The sequence below is a fragment of the Ranitomeya variabilis genome, chromosome 6, assembly GCF_051348905.1.
Source record: "Ranitomeya variabilis isolate aRanVar5 chromosome 6, aRanVar5.hap1, whole genome shotgun sequence".
NCBI classification, from domain to species: domain Eukaryota; kingdom Metazoa; phylum Chordata; class Amphibia; order Anura; family Dendrobatidae; genus Ranitomeya; species Ranitomeya variabilis.
The window spans coordinates 471,145,062-471,164,563 of NC_135237.1; the positions used below are offsets into that span (position 1 = coordinate 471,145,062).

The 19,502-nt window shown below is 48.0% G+C and overlaps 1 protein-coding gene across 8 annotated transcripts in view; it reads left to right on the forward strand.

The window, feature by feature from the left end:
* The window catches only part of CSPP1 (centrosome and spindle pole associated protein 1), a 109,919-nt gene extending 96,444 nt beyond the window's left edge, over positions 1 to 13,475 (forward strand). For 7 of the 8 annotated variants that reach the window (XM_077270610.1, XM_077270611.1, XM_077270618.1 and 4 more), the window contains 6 exons: positions 303 to 446; positions 924 to 967; positions 1,547 to 1,610; positions 9,212 to 9,321; positions 10,132 to 10,285; positions 11,160 to 13,475. In XM_077270610.1, the coding sequence (XP_077126725.1) occupies positions 303 to 446; positions 924 to 967; positions 1,547 to 1,610; positions 9,212 to 9,321; positions 10,132 to 10,285; positions 11,160 to 11,389 (746 nt within the window). In that variant the 3' untranslated portion in view covers positions 11,390 to 13,475. The remainder of the gene's footprint in view (positions 1 to 302; positions 447 to 923; positions 968 to 1,546; positions 1,611 to 9,211; positions 9,322 to 10,131; positions 10,286 to 11,159) is intronic. The other variant, XM_077270612.1, reaches the window with a different exon arrangement.
* The last annotated feature ends 6,027 nt before the right edge of the window (positions 13,476 to 19,502 follow it).

Below are 19,502 nucleotides of genomic sequence, written 5' to 3' on the forward strand. Positions count from 1 at the left end.
CAACAATTTTGCAAAACTGCACATTGCGCAAACATTTTCCAACTTCTCACAGTGGTTTACTTCAGAATTCTGTTGCCCTAGCTTTGATAAATCTCAGCCCATGCTTTGGCTTGGGTATTGGAAAGGAAGACATAGTTTTTCTTGGTGGCAAAATGCAGAAAAAGCGTTGGGAGGAGGTTTCTTCTACGTCCTAACGAGAGACAAAGTAGCACAAGCTCCTCTCCTTACTCCTAGTGCTCTCGCAGAAATATCCGTTCCCTTGGCTTCTGCTACAATTAAACAGGTTCTTTTTTCCCAAACAGACACTGACACTCGTGAAGGTGTTCGCATCATGTTTCCTGACCCTCCGAAGGATGACCAGACACTCGAGATCCAGCAGCAGGCGCTATTGAGGGAGCAACAGAAGAACCTGAACAAGATAAAGAGGAGAGCAGCAATCCCTGACGGTAAGAGGGGATCTGGCCAGGGATTTATATGATCAGTCCAGTATTCTTGTTCTTCACTCTGGTTTTCAGCATTCAGCTCTAAATATTGGTCTAACTATAACATTTTTATATAATTTATAGCATTTCTAACATATCTTTCAATGGAACAGATGACAAATCAGAAAAGTGTTTCAACATCAAGGTGTAGAAATCTAGGCCTAAGTGCGTCCACACTAGTGTTAGTCATTTCACATGCATATCCTGTATAATCTTACGATTTTTCTAATCGCATACACGGCTATATTGCCTGGTGGGAAGCTTTCCTCCCTCCGTCTATACAAGCCACATCTGTTAGTTGTCTCTAATAATATCAGACGTCTCTCTCACGAAACGTTCCCAGATTTGGTGAATAGAAATACTGCTGTAGAATAACATACCATCGAATCAATATATTCTGATCACTTTAGTAATATAACACCTCTGTGTCCTACCTTTTAGATTTCGGACCAGTCCCTGCGTACAGCCTCCATCGTCCTGGCATGGTAAGTGACTGTGTTACCAAAGATCTGTATATCCATGACTTCTGACACTGGTAGCTAATTATTCTTAAGAGGTTAAATCCCATGGGATCAGCTGATAAATGGAACCTTTTATAGCTGTAAGGGCCCATTTAGGCAAAGCGATGGAGGCCATATACAACTACTGATAGGGCTATGTACAAGCTGGTCGATAGTTGTGTAATGGCCTGTTTACACAGACCAAGTAGAATTATATGCGCAGACAATGATTGTTAGTACAATTGTTCTGTGCCTATAGAATATCCTCATTATATGCAGCACATCACCTCTTCACAAAGGACAATGTGCTGAGCGAATTATGATTTTAATACCGACATATATGATGAAATCGCCTTATGAACCAGCATTTTTCTAGTTCAGTGGGTGATTGCTGACATGGTTATACATGCCGATAACCAGTGAATAAACATCCTAATAAACGCCTGTTCCCAATTATCGTCTTGTTAAAACGAGCCCTTGCGGTCCCCATCCTACTTGGAAAATGGGAAAAGTACTGAACGCATTTATTCTCATTGTAGTACTAATATTCTTCTCTGACCACAGCTTAGTGACCAATCTAAAGACCTTCTGAAGACCTCGCTGCTGGAGTCTGAGAGCGCTTTCATAGGTAATAATTCCCAGTGTGTCAGTCCAGGAGTCATTCTGTCTATGCGCATGTCATATGTTTGGGGGGAGTGGGGGGCTCAGGACACTCAATTGCCCACATGTCATGAATGTCGATATTGATGCAACAATATACAGTATATGTGTGTATATATGTATATACTGTAAGAATTTATGATAATAATAATCTTTATTTATTGTGTAGCCGCTTGGAACACGAAATTCCAGGTTTTTTATATCACACACAATAATGTTTATTTCCACTTGTACAGTACCAAAGCAAAACCATAAATGTAAAATCCCTTGCCTTCTGTAGGCCCTAACTAAACAATAAAGCCCAGTTCGGTCACACAAAACAGATACTGGTATCTTCCGTAGTAGCCAGTGATACTTGCAGTTTGGTGCACACAGTCTGTGCAGACTTCTCAGAGGGATTGTGGCTTGTCTCTCTGCAGCAGCTCCCTCACAGCCCACTATGCTCCGCTTCCCCCAGCTGCCTGAGCGGGGAACAGGGCCTGGCTGTAGTCATAGCTAACCGGGTGCAGCTAATCAAGACGTGTAGTGTTAGAATTTAACCTCGGCCTACCTGACTTTGCTAATATATATATATATATATATATATAATAATCAAACTGAAGTCTATAGGCTTCTTGTCAAATAGCATAAATACAATTAAACAGGCTACTACTGAATTTCTACAATTGTAGACTAACTCATTCTAAGGGACGTTCTCTTGGCTATGTGCAGTGACTATGGAGTCACTCATCCAGCTGTACATGGCACATAGCGGCTGTGCCCTTATCAGGGCTCTCTACAGTGCCAGCTCCAGTGGTACATGTACACGTCTCTATATGTATATGTGCAGGTAATAGTGAACACTTTGGGACTGGCACATTGTGGATCAGTCTCTGTGGCAAGGCTTATTTAAAAAATAATAGGGTTGGTGTTTTCCTGAATTGCCATGTAAACAGAAATACTTTATGGTATATTTGTAACAAGTATGAATGGATATTTTATTATCATTGTGAAAAAATATTCAGCCATTTTCGTATAAAAAAAAAAATGTGCACAGCATATATAATATAGGCTCGATGTATACCACAGTCATTGTAGCATGAGCTATCACATCGACAGCTACAGGGTATAAACCGGGAAGCAGGGAATGCATACAGTGACTTTGTTGGGAGGAATGAGGGACATTGCGGCATCCGCCCTCATAGCGCGCACAGTGTATTCTGCCCCCAGCGCTGCTTGTGCTGGTATATAGCGGCATGGTGTGCAGCATTACTGATCACAGTGCTGCACTGCCCACAGATGTGCCGCGTCCAGGAAACGTGGGGCCGGTGACTCTACAGGGGGATCACTGATTCTTACAGAGATTAATAGAAACGCGGCTCTGCCTGATTGACGGGTCTCTTCCTGTACACATAAGGGGCTTGGAGATGCCGGCAGGTGTCCGCTCCTGGGACAAGTCGTCTTCCTCACCTCATTCCTACTCCTCGTTTTCAACAGTATTTTCTCTGACACAACACAGAGTTCTAGAGTAAAAGTTATTTGTAAAGAGAGGTTTGTGAATCACAGAAGAGGACCCTTTTACCTTTTTTATGCCTAGTGTAATGATGGTAGTGACATATTGTGAGGATCTCTCCTTCCTCCACCAACGACACAAAAAGCTCCGTAACAGAAAATCTCATCAGGGTCCGGCTTTTATTTCTCCTACGCCTCATTGGGGGACACAGACCGTGGGGTGTTATGCTGCTTGCCACTAGGAGGACACTAAGTGATACAAAGAAAGTTAGCTCCTCCCCTGCAGTATACACCCTCCTGCTGGCCCTCAGCTAACCAGTTCTTGCTTAGTGTCTGTAGGAGGCACTTGGGTCTGTTTTCAGACCCCAACTTTCTTATTTTAATTTTAATTTTTATTTTTCTGTAAATTTTTATTTTTTATTCAACGGAGTGAAGGGGGCGACGGATCCTTTTTTATGGGACCCGCTCTCCCCCGAACCAGCAACAGGCGAGCACGGCGAGTATACCTCCCCGTCCCTCTCCTGCGACGTTGGAGCACGCCAATTTTGGGGCGACGGTTCCCTCCTTGGTTCCGATCTCCCTTCCCCCCCTGCAAAACGGCGAGCACATAGAGCCTGGCTCTAATGTTCCTCTCCGGGGCCCGACAGACAAGGCCCACATTATATGGCGTTTGCACACTTCCATCTGGAAGAAGAATTCTCTCCATTCACCAAGGTGCATGGATTGAGAGCGTACACTCACTGTGTCAAGGGGACCTGCGCATCTGGAGGCTGTGAGTACATACTCCCCCCCCCCCCCCCTCCTCCTCCCTTTCCTCCACGCTCCGGAGCTCTTCAGGAGGATGTTCTGGCGGCATGAGGTACGGTCCGGGTCCCTGGGGAGAGGCGCCGCCAGCAGGGGTCAGCGGCGGTTAGCGGCGCTCCATCGCGGCCGACACCGCGCATCGCCGGGCAGGCCCTCAAAATTTAGTCCCCGGCTTTCCAGCCGGACTAGGCCGCAGTGATTAGATCCGCCCACGGCCGTAACTCCGCCCCCTATATCGGCGCTTCTCGTCTGGGACGAGAGGCGCCCCGCAGATCTCGGGGGCCATGCTTCCTCACGCTGCCTGCCTGGAAGATGCGGTCCTGGGGGTGCCACTGGCCGGTACGCCAGCGGCAATCATTCGGCGCGCGGCCCGCCGACGCGCTCCACCGGCAGGCTCCATAAATTTAGTCCCCGGCTTTTGCAGCCGGACTAGGCCGCAGTGAAATCCCTTTCAGGAGCGGAGGTGCTTTCATGGTCCCGATGGGCTGAACTTCGTGGATGTACAGAAGCCCCTCTCCATGGTCCGGGCAGCCTCCACCACTGTGAAAGCGGACAAGGAGGCGGACGGTTCCTCTCCACCTCCCTAACAAAGGGATGATGGATTGAGGTTTATCTCTCTACCCCTGCACCGTCCACGCTGCAATACCCGACATCCGCGGCGGCTCCATGCCGGGACGCGCACCGTTGGTAAGTGGATCCTGCCAGCAATGGGCTTCTGCAGCGGGATATTGACAGGCAGTCTCAGACTTCCCTGTGGCCACCTCCCTGAGGTAACGCTCCAGCCGGCTAACAAATTTAGCTCCCGGCTTCGGCCGATGTGTAGTCCGCACCTCCAGAAGCGCACTGTGTCGCCTCAAGGCGGCTTAGCCTTTTTTCCCGGCGCTTAGCGCCTGACGCGGAAGCGCTCAATTTTCTCGAGCAACGGGTGACCACCCCTAACTCTTACGCTGACGCCGGCTGCAGAAATTTACGCCCCGGCTGGGGCCTATCATGGAAGTTTCGAGGCTCCGACCACATCGTGCCTGTAGCTCCGCCCCCTAAATTGGCGCTTCTCGCTCGCTGCGAGATTTTACCTAAACCCGCATGACCAGTATTCCCGGTCTTAAAGTCACACGACCAGTATTCTCTGGTCTTAAAGGCACGTGACCAGTATTCCCTGGTCTTAAAGGCACGTGACCAGTATTTCCTGGTCTTAAAGGCTCGTGACCAGTATTCCCTGGTCTTAAGGGTACGTGACCAGTATCCCCTGGTCTTAAGGGTACGTGACCAGTATCCCCTGGTCTTAAAGGCACGTGACCAGTATTCCCTGGTCTTAAAGGCACGTGACCAGTATTCCCTGGTCTTAAAGGCGCGTGACCAGTATTCCCTGGTCTTAAAGGCACGTGACCAGTATTCCCTGGTCTTAAAGGCGCGTGACCAGTATTCCCTGGTCTTAAGGGCGCGTGACCAGAATTCCCGGGTTTTAAAGGCACACATCCAGTTTTCCCTGGTCTTAAAGGCACGCGACCAGTATTCCCTGGTCTTAATGGCGCACTACCAGTATTCCCTGGTCTTAAAGGCGCACGACCAGCATTCTCTGGTCTTAAAGCCACACGACCAGTAATCCCTGGTCTTAAAGGCACACGACCAGTATTCCCTGGTCTTAAAGGCACACGACCAGTTTTCCCTGGTCTTAAAGGCACACGACCAGTTTTCCCTGGTCTTAAAGGCACACGACCAGTTTTCCCTGGTCTTAAAGGCACACGACCAGTTTTCCCTGGTCTTAACGGCACACGACCAGTATTCCCTGGTCTTGAGGGCACCATGACCAATCCGAAACTGGTCATAGATGAGGAGCCCTCTGCCGCCGATCCCAGTTTATCCCAGTGTAACTAGTTCCCTCAGCCTATACTCCCTCGTAGAGCTTTTGCCATCCAGTCCGGATATGCGATTCACTGGACAGAAGCCTCTACGCGGGACGCTATGCCTGGTCTGATTTTTAAGGGCGACAGGCACTTTAAAGGGCGCCGGTCTCCCCACACCATCAACAGACGGGCACTCGAAGGCCCAGGCCTAACGCCAGACAGCCTGTCCTGTCCACCCGGAGACCTGTACTCTGTGGATGTACAGAGGCATCCGCTTTTTCGGGCGTCTGAGCACCCCTCTCTGCATCACCACTATTTAACAGAAGATGCAAGTAGGCGAATTTCCCTCTCCACTTCCTTGTTAAGAGGATGGTGGATCGAGGCTCCTAATTTTTAACTCTGCAATGACCTGATGGAAGCAGCGGCGCATTCTGCCACTCGGCAGATTAACCGGGTACAATCTCCTATGGGTTACCTACCAGTATCCCTGCCCGATATGTCCTCAATTAAAAATGCCACGATCTGTCAAATAGCATCCAGCCCTTTAACCTCCCTATCCGCCGCATGGATGCTAGAGCAACGGTCTCCTGCTTAGAGCCCTTAACTACTTTGATTCACACCAGTATCCCTTTCCTGAAGACAGTTCAGCTGGTCAATCATATTCTTGAGCGGGGGACTAACGAACAATCGTACGTTTCCGCAGCCCCGACCAACAGTGAAAGGGTTGTCCAGGACAGTCTAGATCTAAGGGATCTTGGTTACTAAAAGGTGGAACGATAAGTAGGACCGATTCCGGACCTCAAACTTCTAACAATCTTTTCACAAGGTTCTTCTTCTTCTTCGAATGGAGTCTCATCCGCTCAGCCATTACTTCAACAAAAAAGGTGCAGTTTCGGGCATCCATCGACATTCGGGATGCCTAACCTCTTCAAAAATTCCTTTGCTTTTCCATTCGTGAATAGCATTTAAGTCACGACATTGTTCTTCGGCCTTGCTACCGCATCCAGGGTGTTCGCAAGGGTCATGGTGGCTGTCATCTTGCACCTAGAGGCGTGGTCGTCCTATCCTGTTTGACCGACTGTTTACCCACCCTTGCAGGACTACGCTAAGTCGTCTATATCTCTTGCGATACCCTCTCACCTGGGCTGGTGGCTAGACTTAGACAACTTCTCATTTCCAGCCCAGCAGATATCCTTTTTGAGGATGATCCAATATTCTTCCAGAAGGGTGGTAAATCTCCCTCCGGACAAGGTCATGGTTTTTCAACAGGGAGCTCGCGCTCTTGCTCACTCATCCCCTCATTTCATTCGATTTGCTGGGAGGGTTCAAAAAAAAAAAAAAAAACGGAGACGACAATGGAAACAGTTTCCTTTGCTCCGTTAGTTTTCAGCAAGTCAAGCAGCCTTTCAGACGATAGTCTCGGAGTTCCTTCTTCATCCGGAGTTTTTTCTCCCGGTTCCATGGCCGTTAGTTTTCAGCAAGTCAAGCAGCCTTTCAGACGATAGTCTCGGAGTTCCTTCTTCATCCGGAGTTTTTTCTCCCGGTTCCATGGTTACTAGTAACTTCCAATGCCAGTCCTCTTCTCCCGATCATTGCTCTGGAGATCTCAAGGGTAGTCCTATAGTAGGTCCACTCCTTATGGCGGGTCAACCCATCAGAATTCAATTTGACAATGCCACGGCTGTGTCACACGTCAATCATTTAGCGAGTACCCACGTTCAAGCACCATGGCCAAAGTACCTCACATGGGCCGAGATCTATCACTCGGTGATATTGGCAGTTCATATCCCAGAAGTAGAACTCTGGGCTGCGAACATATTTAGTCGTCAGGGTTTCATCTCAAGTGAGTGGGAACTTCACCGGAAGTATTCCATCAGACCCGCCTTCACTGGAGCTCTACAGTTGTAGCTCGGATAGCGTCCTGACTATCGCCGGCGTACTGGAGTTGGTTGTTCGGCCTCGAGATCCAGGAGCCTTCGCACTGCTTGCTCCGGTTATTCCGTGGTACCAGTTTCCACTTCCGAAAGCTTTTCAGAAGCAGAAAGGGCCCCAGTGATCCTCGTAAATCCGTACTGACCACGTCAGTTCGCTTGCGGAGCTGGTAGCTTTCTGTATTTCTGCAACAAAACTGCAAGTAGGGACCACCTCGCAGGATGTTTTTCACATGTAGTTCTTCCCTATTGCATACCGTTAGATCATTGGGATCTATTCTATTAGGGAAGGTTGTCCTTTTCTCTCGGCTATATCCTCATCCTGACGAGTCTTCGGTGCTAACGGGTCTTTTCAGACTTTTTTCTCTTATTTCCTTCAAGGCAAGGTTGTCCTCAAGCCTTCCCTGTCCCTAGTTACCAAGGTGGTATTGTATTACTACTGTCATGAGGGCATAGTTTCTCCCTCATCTCTTTTGGCACCACTCCACAAAATGGAATGAGGTCCCCATATTCCGGACAGAGCAAGTGCTCTGACTAGGCATGTCTTGAGGACGGCGTCCTTCCGAAGGTTGGACACTGTATCTTGGGTTTCCTACCGGTAAGAGGAAGGTTTCCTGACTTTTACAGGAAGGGTTTGGCCGTCTCCATCGGCCATTTAGCCTGGTGTATTCTTTCAACATCCAGTAGTCCTTCCGTGTTAGATGACAGCCTATCTCCCCGTCTATCGTGGGTTCCAGGCACCAGGCGTCAACAAGACACGCCTGCATGTTTGCGGATTTGTCCAGTCCGCATGCATTCTTGAAGCATTATAATTCCCAGACTTCCACAGATGCGACTCTGGGCAGGCGGACTCTGCAGGCCGCGGTGGCGCACTTGTAAGTAGCGGTTACACAGAGCCTGATCTGATGTTGTCCCCACCCAGGGACTGCTTTGGTACGTCCCACGGTCTGTGTCCCCCAATGAGGCGTAGGAGAAAAGGAGATTTTTGTTTACTTACCGTAAAATCTTTTTCTCCGAGCCAATCATTGGGGGACACAGCTCCCACCCTAGTATTGGCTTATGCTTGTTTTTACAATCCGATATGCTATACTCTCATATATAATATGACATGCTGTAAGCTAATATGTTGTTACTGATCTCCTACTGCTTTTTGCACCGAACTGGTTAGCTGAGGGCCAGCAGGAGGGTGTATACTGCAGGGGAGGAGCTAACTTTCTTTGTATCACTTAGTGTCCTCCTAGTGGCAAGCAGCATACACCCACGGTCTGTGTCCCCCAATGATTGGCTCGGAGAAAAAGATTTTACGGTAAGTAAACAAAAATCTCCTTTTCTTCCCCTGTAAGCTGGTCGGATGCTATCAGCAAAAAGTCTGACAGTTTGGGTAAATGAGGTCTGGTGAAGATTCGGCCATGTTCTTTTGGTACTATATTAATGGTGTTACCTGATATCCGCGCATGTCATATACATTGCTATTACCATTATGTGTATTTCTTTTTAAGGTGAAAATGGAGAACCTTATCCTGCATTATTTGATGCATTCCCTGATCCACAAGCATTACCTTCAGCCCGGGAGCGCAGAAGACACAAGAATAAGGTTTTGGACTACGATGTATGATACTGTTACTTGTACACGTCACTTGTACAATATGGGGCTGAAAACAGACAGAAAATACATTACAAAGCCGACCTCAAACCCTGAAAACAGAGGACGACTCCAATTAAAAGCAGCCCCTCTCCCCCATTATGCTAAACTTATGGTGGTCCAAGAAGCTGAGATATGAGGAGTAGTATGTCTTTCCTTCCCTGTGACAGTATTGTAGAAGGGACATCTTTGTCATCATTAATTTTCTTATCTTGTCAAGAAAATTGTATGGTCCAAGCAATACATGAGTATAATGACATTGGGGGTATAGAGGGATATTGGGCTTGAATGCAGATGTAAAAGTTTTACAACCTGTACATTTTTTTTTCCCTTTATAAATAGTAATTGATCAAATAACCCAACTAGAACAATACAATACTATTTTAATAGCATGTAAATAATTATAGTGAATTAAATGTATCAGAGGAATAAAGTGACAGCCTTCCCTAAATGGCAAAGTAAAGCTGCCCCCAAGGGTCAGGGTCATTTCTGGCATATGCCCTGGAGCCCCCACCATAAGCAGAGCGCCTGATCCCGGTTTGGAACATCAGAACTGCAGATTGTTCCCATAACTTCCATCAGTTCAGTAGACTGCTGCTTGGCCATTTCTCCCCAGCATATGTCCTGGAGAGAAACCATGTGCTGGTATAAATCTAGAATCATTGAAGAGTTGTTAGTTAGCAAGATATAACATGGTAAAAATCCTTAGTCATTTACTGATTTATTGATCCAGGTTATCTAATAAGTTTTTAACCTTGACCAAATATGTATCTGCAGAATGACTTTCCTCATGTGCCTCCCATCCCCCTAAATCAACCAGACCGCTACTCACTAAACTCTGCTGCTAGCTTAAATGTCGACGAACTGAGGACCAGGAACGATGAGCGTCTTAGAAGATTAAGTAATCTCCAGAAAAGCACAGTCAGCATAGGTAAGATTCAGTAAGAACAAGAGGTACACACGCTTTACTCATTGTAGACTCTTGGTCCAATTCATTAATACTGCCATTTTGTATGTCAGTCTTAAAGAGAATCTGTCACCAGGTTTTTGATATGTATTCAAATATCATGATGTAGAGGAAGAGAGCCTGATTCCAGTGATATGTGACTTACTGGGCTGTCTTTTGCTGTGTCAATACAATCAGTGTTTTATCTGCAGGAGATTATCACTACAGGACAACTGTCCTTGTGCCTCCTAGTCCCACCACGCCCCCAGCACTGATTAGCTGCTCTCTGTCACTATACAATGTACACATAAAGCTGTGGTGTGGGTGAGTTATAGACAGCTCCACAACTGATCTGCAGCTGAGAAAACTGTCACTCCAACAGCTGCTTCCAATAAACTAAGTGACATATTACTGGAATCAGGGTCTGTCCCTACCTAAAGCTGTGGTCACATTAAATAGGAGAAACCTGCTGAGAGATTCCCTTTAATGAAAGAATCACTGGAGAACGATGTGCTGAACTAACTAAAAGCGTGCATCTCTTTAATGAATTGTTTGCATTTTTTTCACTGATTTGCGCTACGGCCATAAACGTTCCCCAGCCAATGTCTGGAGTAATTTTCTGGTGTAAATTAAAATGAATGTATTGGGCGGGCTTGGCATAAAAAAAAATTTTCGGCCAGCTTCGATTTGCAGAAAAATTGTTGTAACTCTCAAAGTAGTTTTCCTCCAGAAAACTCCTTTATTAATAGTGGCCATTGTGCTTGTATTGTTTAATTTCCAACAAAAAATGTCTAGCTCTAAAAGATTTTGTCTACATTTGTCTGTTTGGTTCCTAATCCATTGTTTTTCTAACCTTAAGATGATGCTTCTGATGGCTTTGAAAACGCAGAGGATTTTGTGAAACCGTTTCCTACAAAACCTAATGACAGACCCCAGTCAGTGGACACGGTCGCAACAGATCCATGGATGCGTCCTGGCACATCAGAGACTCTGAAAAGGTTCATGGCGGGGCAAATGAGCCATGATAAATCTACCAGTGACAATGCCTTACCCTTCAACTGGCAGGGGCTGTCCACGGCTCATGGGTAGTGCGCAGTCGATGCTTTCTTTCCCAATGTGATTTCTCACCCTTTATTGTGGTTGGATTAGAGGAAACGCACACTTTTACCTGTCTCAGATCTGACCTCTCCGCACAGCCCTTTGTGCCTTTTCATACAGACTGAATGTCGATCACTAATGCACTTTCCTTATAATAAAGCGTAACCCTATACATACAGATGATTGATAACTAGACTGGCGTATTTGCCGCTTTTACAGGCCGACCTGTAACGCAGACATGATTCCAGTTCAGTTCCTCAGGCTGCTATACAGCACATGTACTATACTTAGAGCATGACATTTTTTGGTACATCAGCATTTCTTTTTAAACGTCGATATCCTTCCTCTAGACAATGATGTAATGAAGAAGACTTAATCGTAACATGTACTGTACATCGTTCACATAACCATCCTTTGTGTGATGATTGTAGATTTGCTAAAAGCTGAGAACATAGGAGCATGAAGCATAAGCCATGTGTAACTCCAGCAGCTTCCTCTCTTCAGCTTGGATAGTTTATGCTAAACTACTGACATCTGCTTGGTCCAGCCCCTGTCCGATATCTTTAAAGTAATCTGTCAGCAGATTTTGTATATTTAATCTGAGGACAGCATGAAGTAGGGGCTGAGACACTGATTTCAGCGATGTGTCACTTATTAGGCTGTGTGCTGCTGTTCCAATACAATCAGCGTTGTATCAGCTGGAGATGAACACTACAGGACTACAGCTCCAGTGCATCCTTGTCCAACTCCACCCCCAGCACTGATTAGCAGCTTTCTGTCAATATACAAAGAACATAAAAAGATGTTAATAAGGGGTGTGAGCGGGGGGCAGCTTTCTGAGCTCTGCTACATCTAAAAACTCTTGCTGCACCCAGTAACCTAAGTGATAAATCTCTGGAATCAGGGTCTCTTTTCCTACATTATGCTGCTCTCAGATGAGATAGTAAAAACCTGACGACTGTTCAAACCAAGTGCAGACACTCGGTGCACCCTCGGAGGGGCCAAAGATTTTAGTGCACCTTGTCATCAACTTAGTTTCCCTCTATCTCCCTCCTTCTTCTTGATTGACAGCTTTTATTTTATAGAGCCAGAGAAAGATGTAAATAAGTGGTAAAAAAGTAGTTGGGAGGGGCAGTAAAGTCTTTGGCCACATCAAGCGCCTGTACTTGGTCTGATCGGTTATTCTGCGCTCACCGATTCCCCTTAGTTGGCTTACTTCCCCTAAATGTATTGAACCAGTCCAGTCTTAAATCTCCGGCTGTGTCCTTTCACAAATTGATCAGCTCGGCCACGCATTGACTCCATGGTGAGCATCTGTATCATTTGGGTCAGATGGTGGCTCCTAGTAGATGCATGGGCAGTGCTTAAAGGGGTATTCCATCTAATACCTTAATAACATCCATGCCTTAAATGGATAAATGATGGAGGTCCCACAAATAAAACCTGTGTTTATCTCGATTGCTTGACTCTGTCAGTGGAGATGTGGACAGAATTCCCATTCCTTTGTATGGGAATTCCACCCTACATTTATGGCATGTGCTGGGGATAGGTCATAAATGTACGAGATGAGAATAGCCCATCAAACCAATAGCTTAATAAAACTTGAAGCATTCCCTACATCTGAGCAGTATTAATGCTTGTAATTCCAGATATTACGTACTTGAATTTTAGTGAGATTTTGGCGAGGAACAAAGCTTTACGGGTACCTGCATAAGGCTGCTGTCATGCACAACCACAATCAGATTCAGCAGGGAAAAAGGCTATAGCTTGGTTTTGACACAGTGTAAAAGGAAAAAAACACAAAGCAACAAATAATAAAACGTGACCGCTAATGTGAGACAGTGGTCTAAACCCATCGGGTGTTCTGATGATAGTTTACGGGTTTCTAATCCTAGAAACAACACCAGGTGAATCATAAGCTAGTATTGGCATTACATAATGGACTTTTGTTATTGTATATACGTGTTTGTTGTTTGCTCTTGTTTGCACTGAAACTATTTTATTATTAAACTAAGGCTGTTCTAAGAAAGTATGTTTTCTAACTTAATAAAATTTATATTTTATTACCTTCAATCAGATCAATTTGTCTTCTTTACTGTTTCTGAAAACTCTATAACATAGCAAAGATCCTAAGCAGCTGATCGCAGACTTTAAGATGAGTGCACAGATTGTGTCACCATCATGGCATTATGCACAAAACCTTAAAGGGAACCTGTCACCTCTTTTGGCTGATTTAAGATACGGCCACTGCCTTTCAGGGCTTATCTACAGAATTCTATAATGTGGTAGATAAGCCCCCGGTCTGACCTGAAAGATAAGAAAAATAAGTTTTATTATACTCACCCGAGGTCCGGCCCGATGGGTGTCGCAGGTCGGGTCCGTTGCCTTCCATCTTCTTGTGATGCTGCCCTCCTGTTGCTTCATCGCTTTCCGGCTTCTGCGCAGGCGTACTTCCCTGCCCTGTTGAGGGCAAACCAAAGTACTGCAGTGCGCAGGCACTGGGCCTCTCTGACCTTTCCCGTCGCCTGCGCACTGCAGTACTTTGCCCTCAACAGGGCAAATCAGTACACCTGCGTAGGAGCGCGATCCCGGAAAGCGATGAAGCAACAGGAGGGCAGCATCACAAGAAGATGGGAGGCACCGGACCTGGACCTGCGACACCAATCGGACCAGATCCTCTGTTGTGATGGAGCCACTTATATTTCCAATCTGGGGACAGGAATCGGACTGAGTAACGCACGTCATTGGCTTGTTTCTTAACAATTTCTAGTGTGACGGCACGAGAGAAAGGGTACCGTCACATTAAGCGATGCTGCAGCGATATAGACAACGATGCCGATCGCTGCAGCGTCGCTGTTTCGTCGTTGTGTGGTCGCTGGAGAGCTGTCACACAGACAGCTCTCCAGCGACCAACGATACCGAAGTCCCCGGGTAACCAGGGTAAACATCGGGTAACCAGGGTAAACATCGGGTTACTAAGCGCAGGGCCGCGCTTAGTAACCCGATGTTTACCCTGGTTACCAGTGTAAATGTAAAAAAAAACAAACACTACATACTTACATTCCGGTGTCTGTCGGGTCCCCCGGCGTCCGCTTCCCTGCACTGTGTAAGCGCCGGCCCTAAAGCAGAGCGGTGACGTCACCGCTGTGCTCTGCTTTATGGCCGGCCGGCGCTGACACATTCAGTGCAGGTTAGCCGCCGGCGGGGGACGTGACAGACATCAGAAGGTGAGTATGTAGTGGGTTTTTTTTACTTTTACAATGGTAACCAGGGTAAATATCGGGTTACTAAGCGCAGCCCTGCGCTTAGTAACCCGATATTTACCCTGGTTACAAGTGAACACATCGCTGGATCGGTGTCACACACACCGATCCAGCGATGACAGCGGGTGATCAGCGACGAAATAAAGTTCTGGACCTCTAGCTCCGACCAACGATATCACAGCGGGATCCAGATCGCTGCTGCGTGTCAAACACAACGAGATCGCTATCCAGGACGCTGCAACGTCACAGGTCGTCGTCGTTCTCGCTGCAAAGTCGCTTTGTGTGAAGGTACCTTTAATGTGGTAGATGTTAAAAATGAAGTCTATGGCTCTGGCTATGGGGCAGTCATGATAAAATCTCAGGTTACAGCAGCTAACATATACAGTGGGTGAAATAAGTATTGAACACGTCATGGATTTTCTATGTAAATAAATTTCTCCTTCGCCTCATTGGGTGAAACAGGACCATGGGTGTTATACGGCCGCCACCAGGAGGCTGACATTAAGTAGACACAAAAAGTATTAGCTCCTCCTCTGCAGTATACACCACACACACTGACTCCAGCCTAAGCAGTTTAAGTTTAGTGTCAGTAGGAGGCACATGTGGTCTGATCTTCAGACCACATCTATAGCTTTTTTTATTTTTTAACTTCAACATCTTCAAGGATTACAGGGGCGACGGATCCCTTAAGGGCTCCGCTCTCCCCAAACCTACAACAGGCAGGAACGGGAAGTGTCGCCGCCATGTACCCCCTCCTGCAACGTTTTTTCTTCGCCATGCCTGAGATGTTTTAGGGGCGATGGGTCCCTTCAGGGCACTGCTCTCCCCACACCTACAACAGATGGGAACATGGAGTGTCGCCTCCATGTACTATCCCTCTGCATCCAGGCTTTCATAGTCGGACCAACAGCCTTGTACCATCCAAGGGCATTTAACCCCTTGGATGTATAGAGGCTCTTATGTGTCCGTGTGGCCTCCACTGCATCACCACTGACTGAACAGCGGCGATGAATGGAGGCCAGACGGTCCCTCTCCACCTCCCTGTAAAAAGGGTGGTGTATTGAGGGTTTCCTGCACCGTCCACAATGCAGCTGACCTGAAGGCAGGAGCATCTCTCAGTCTGGGTCTTGTGCTGCGGCGGTCTCCAGACCGGGACGCATACCACCAGTAAGTGTGGACCCAGGACGTGGTGTGGAGAGTGCAGCGGCACTGGCGAAGGGCTCCGGCACCAGCGGGTGAAGCACTAGCTCCATGGCCTCCACCGGGCATGTGTCGGCCGCCACGAAAAATGTAGGCCCCAGCTTGGGCCTTCTCTAAAAAAGCTCCAGCCCCTTTTCCTGAAGTCGCAGCGGTTCTCCTCCCATTCCATGAGGTAGTGGCACCAGTTCCGCCCTCCTCTTGGCGCGTCTCATTTTCCCCTGCAGGTCTCGGCGGCCATCTTTCACCACCGGTCGCATCCATCGGGTAGCAGCGCTGTCAGCGCCTTTTTTTTACCGCGTCTCACACACGGCGAGACTTCCTGACAGCAGCCATTGTTTCCCACCGGCAGCACTCTGCATCTGCAGCCTGGTCGTACATGGTGGCATTCCCCACGGCTCATCTACAAATCCGGTTGCATCGGACCCTTCTATCAGGCCGGGTCCCTGCTACAGCCTGCCTATTCCTCTGCAGGAGGACCGCTCATTCGGGGCCACAGGACCAGGGTAAGATCTGGACGGCGCCATATACATTACCCCTTCTCTGCAATTGTCACTGGGCTTTGTTTCACACTATCCTCCTTATTGGAGCATATCAGTAGCAGCAATATACTGGGGTACACCATGTCTCTCCCTAAAACATCCAAAAAAGCTAACAAAAAATAGTGTTTTTCTCCTCTTGTACCTCCTGCCAGTCTGCGTTACCACGGGGACAGAGTACGCCTCTCTGCAAGGCCTGTGATCCCAATTGCGCTCAGGAGCCCTCCGCCACCACTGAACCCATGTGTACCTAGCCCCCGAGTGGGCTTTGTCACTGTCACAGGCAATGGCTTCTCTGACTAAAGCAATTGAGTCCCTCCAAGATCTGTCTATGGGTCAGGGCATTTGTCCGCCTATCTTAGACGGTTCCTCTACCTCACAGGAGCCGCCGGCCAACAGAGACCATTCTCAATCAAAAACTCCAGAGGCATCTAGGAAACAGGTCCATAGCTCGTCTCCCAGGCCCTCTCGCGCCTTGGCATCTGTGAGTTTAGGTTTCCGCTCTCCCTCACCAGAGGTTCGTAGTAACCAGGACTCTTGAGTCTGATTCCGATATACCGCTTGACTTAGATTCCCTGGAGTATCAGGCGACAGTGGATAGCCTCATTGAGGCCATCTTTGAAGATTGACGAGGACTCTTAATTCCATCCCAGATCACGCGGTGTCCTTCAAGAGGACCAAATGCTCTCATAAGGTTTTCTCTAACCATCCCGAATTTCAAGACATTGTTCAGCGTTCAGTTTTTGAAGCATCAGGCTCAGCTCTCCGTCTTTCGCCACAACGTGGGTAGCTAAGGCTATGGTCTCTTGGACAGATACTTTGACCAGAACCATTCAGGATAGTGACCTTCCCCGGGAGGCAGCAGATCTGGCAAACCAGATATTTTTAGCTGGGGACTATTTGGTGCACGCTTCCCTGGACTCAGCTAACTGTGCCGCTCTTGCAACTGCAAGCACCATCTCCATTAGATGAGCATTGTGGCTCATGGAATGGTGAGCGGACTTTGCCTCTAAAAAATCCTTAACGTCTCTGCCTTACCAGAGTGGTCATTTATTTGGAGAGAAGCTGGATCAGCTCATCTCGGACGCCACAGGAGGGAAAAGTAAATTCCTTCCCCAACAGACTAGGCGACCATTTCGTCTGCAACAACAGACGCGGTTCTGATTCTTTCGCAACCTCCTGTCTGGTCCAATAGTTACCTCTTCCGGCTCGGGGCACTCATCCCGTGGAGACAGGGGCCCCCAGGTTGCGTATGAGTCCAACCAGTCCTGGGACGTTGGTTGCGTATGAGTCCAACCAGTCCTGGAAGAAACTTCCCAATCAATCCAGGTCAAAGAGAGCCAGGTCCCATAGATTTTCAGCTCAATGACTCGCGGCATTACCCGGTCAACACCAACCGGGTAGGCGGCAGTCTACTCCTATTTTGCCATGCCTGGCTCTCGGTCATTCACAGCGAATGGGTCAGGGACCTGGTGTCTTCCGGTTACAAGATAGAATTTTTTTTCCCACCCTCCAGTCCGGTTCTTCCCCTCTCGTCCCTCCAAAACAAGAAGCACAGGCACGGCCTTTCTTCCGAGCCATCAATTTTCTGTGCTAAAACTGAGTCATTGTTCTGGTCCCAGAAAATGAAGTTCGAGGGGTTCTTCTCAAACTTATTGTGGTTCCGAAGAAAGACGGGACGGTGGAGCCCATTCTGGACCTGAAACTCCTAAACAAGTTTGTAAAGGTCCGGCAATTCAGAATGGAGTCCCTCTGTTCTGTCATCTCTTCGATGGAAAAGGAGTTCCTGGCATCCATTGACATTCAGGACGCTTACTTGCATATCCCCATCTTTCCACCTCATCAACGGTTCTTGCGCTTCACCGTCCACGAGGAACAGTTAATTTGCAGCCTTGCCCTTCGGCCTCGCCACCACTCCCAGAGTGTTCACAAAGGTCATGGCGGCCGTCATGTCCATTCTGTACTCTCGGGGTGTGGTCATTTTACCTTACCTAGATTACCTCCTTGTCAAGGGTCCGTCTTTCCAAGCATGTGCAGAGTGTGTACGTATCACTTTGGACACACTTTTGTGCATGGGCTGGCTGATAAACTTAGACAAATCTTCCTCGGTCCCAGCTCAGATTTCTGTTTTAGGAATGACCCTGGACACCTCCCGAGGGTTGGTGCCTCTCCCTCGAGACAAGGTTTTCGCCCTTCAACAGGGAGCCTGGGCACTTTATCACCCAGGCCCTCTCCATCTGATTCTGTATGAGGGACCTGGGTAGGATGGTAGCAGCAATGGAAGATGTTCCTTTAGCCAAGTTATACCTTCAGCCATTACAGCATGCGCTTCTGGCAGCCTGGGACAGGAACCCGTTCTCTCTCGACCGGCTGTGCCGCTTGTCCCCACGGGTCAGGCAGACGCTTAGGTGGTGGACGTTGCGGTTGTCCCTCACCCAGTGAAAATCTTTCCTTCAGATCCAATGGCTGGTGGTCACCACCGACTCCAGTCTCACAGGCTGGGGGGCTGTTTCCTCAAGAGACACTTCTCCCAATCAACATTCTGGAGATCAGAGCGATTCGATTGAACCTATGACGGTTCCATCACTTCTTAGCTAGTCGCCCCATCTAAATACAATCGGACAATGCCACAGCCGTGGCATATATCAACCATCAGGGGGGCACCCGCAGCAGGGCGGCTATGTGCGAGGTGAAGCACATTCTCCATTGGGCCAAGAGAAACCACTCAGTCATTTCAGCAGTGCACATTCCGGGGGTGGAAAACTGAGCGGCAGACTTCCTCAGCCGCCAGGGTCTAGCTTCGGGGGAGTGTTCTCTGCATCCGAAGATCTTCCATCAGGTTTGTCATCACTGGGGGACTCCGGACGTCGATCTGATGGTATCATTCATAGCTCGGTTCCCGGATCCACAGGCCATTGGGGCGGATGCACTGGTCCTTCCGTGGCGTCAGTTCCGTCTTCTGTATGTGTTACCCCCACTTCCGTTGCTTCCGAAGGTCATCAGGAAGATCAAATCGGAAGGAATTCCAGTGATCCTAGTCGCTCTGGACTGGTCATGCCAAATGTGGTACGCGGAGTTGGTGCAGCTCGTCACCGACATTCCCTG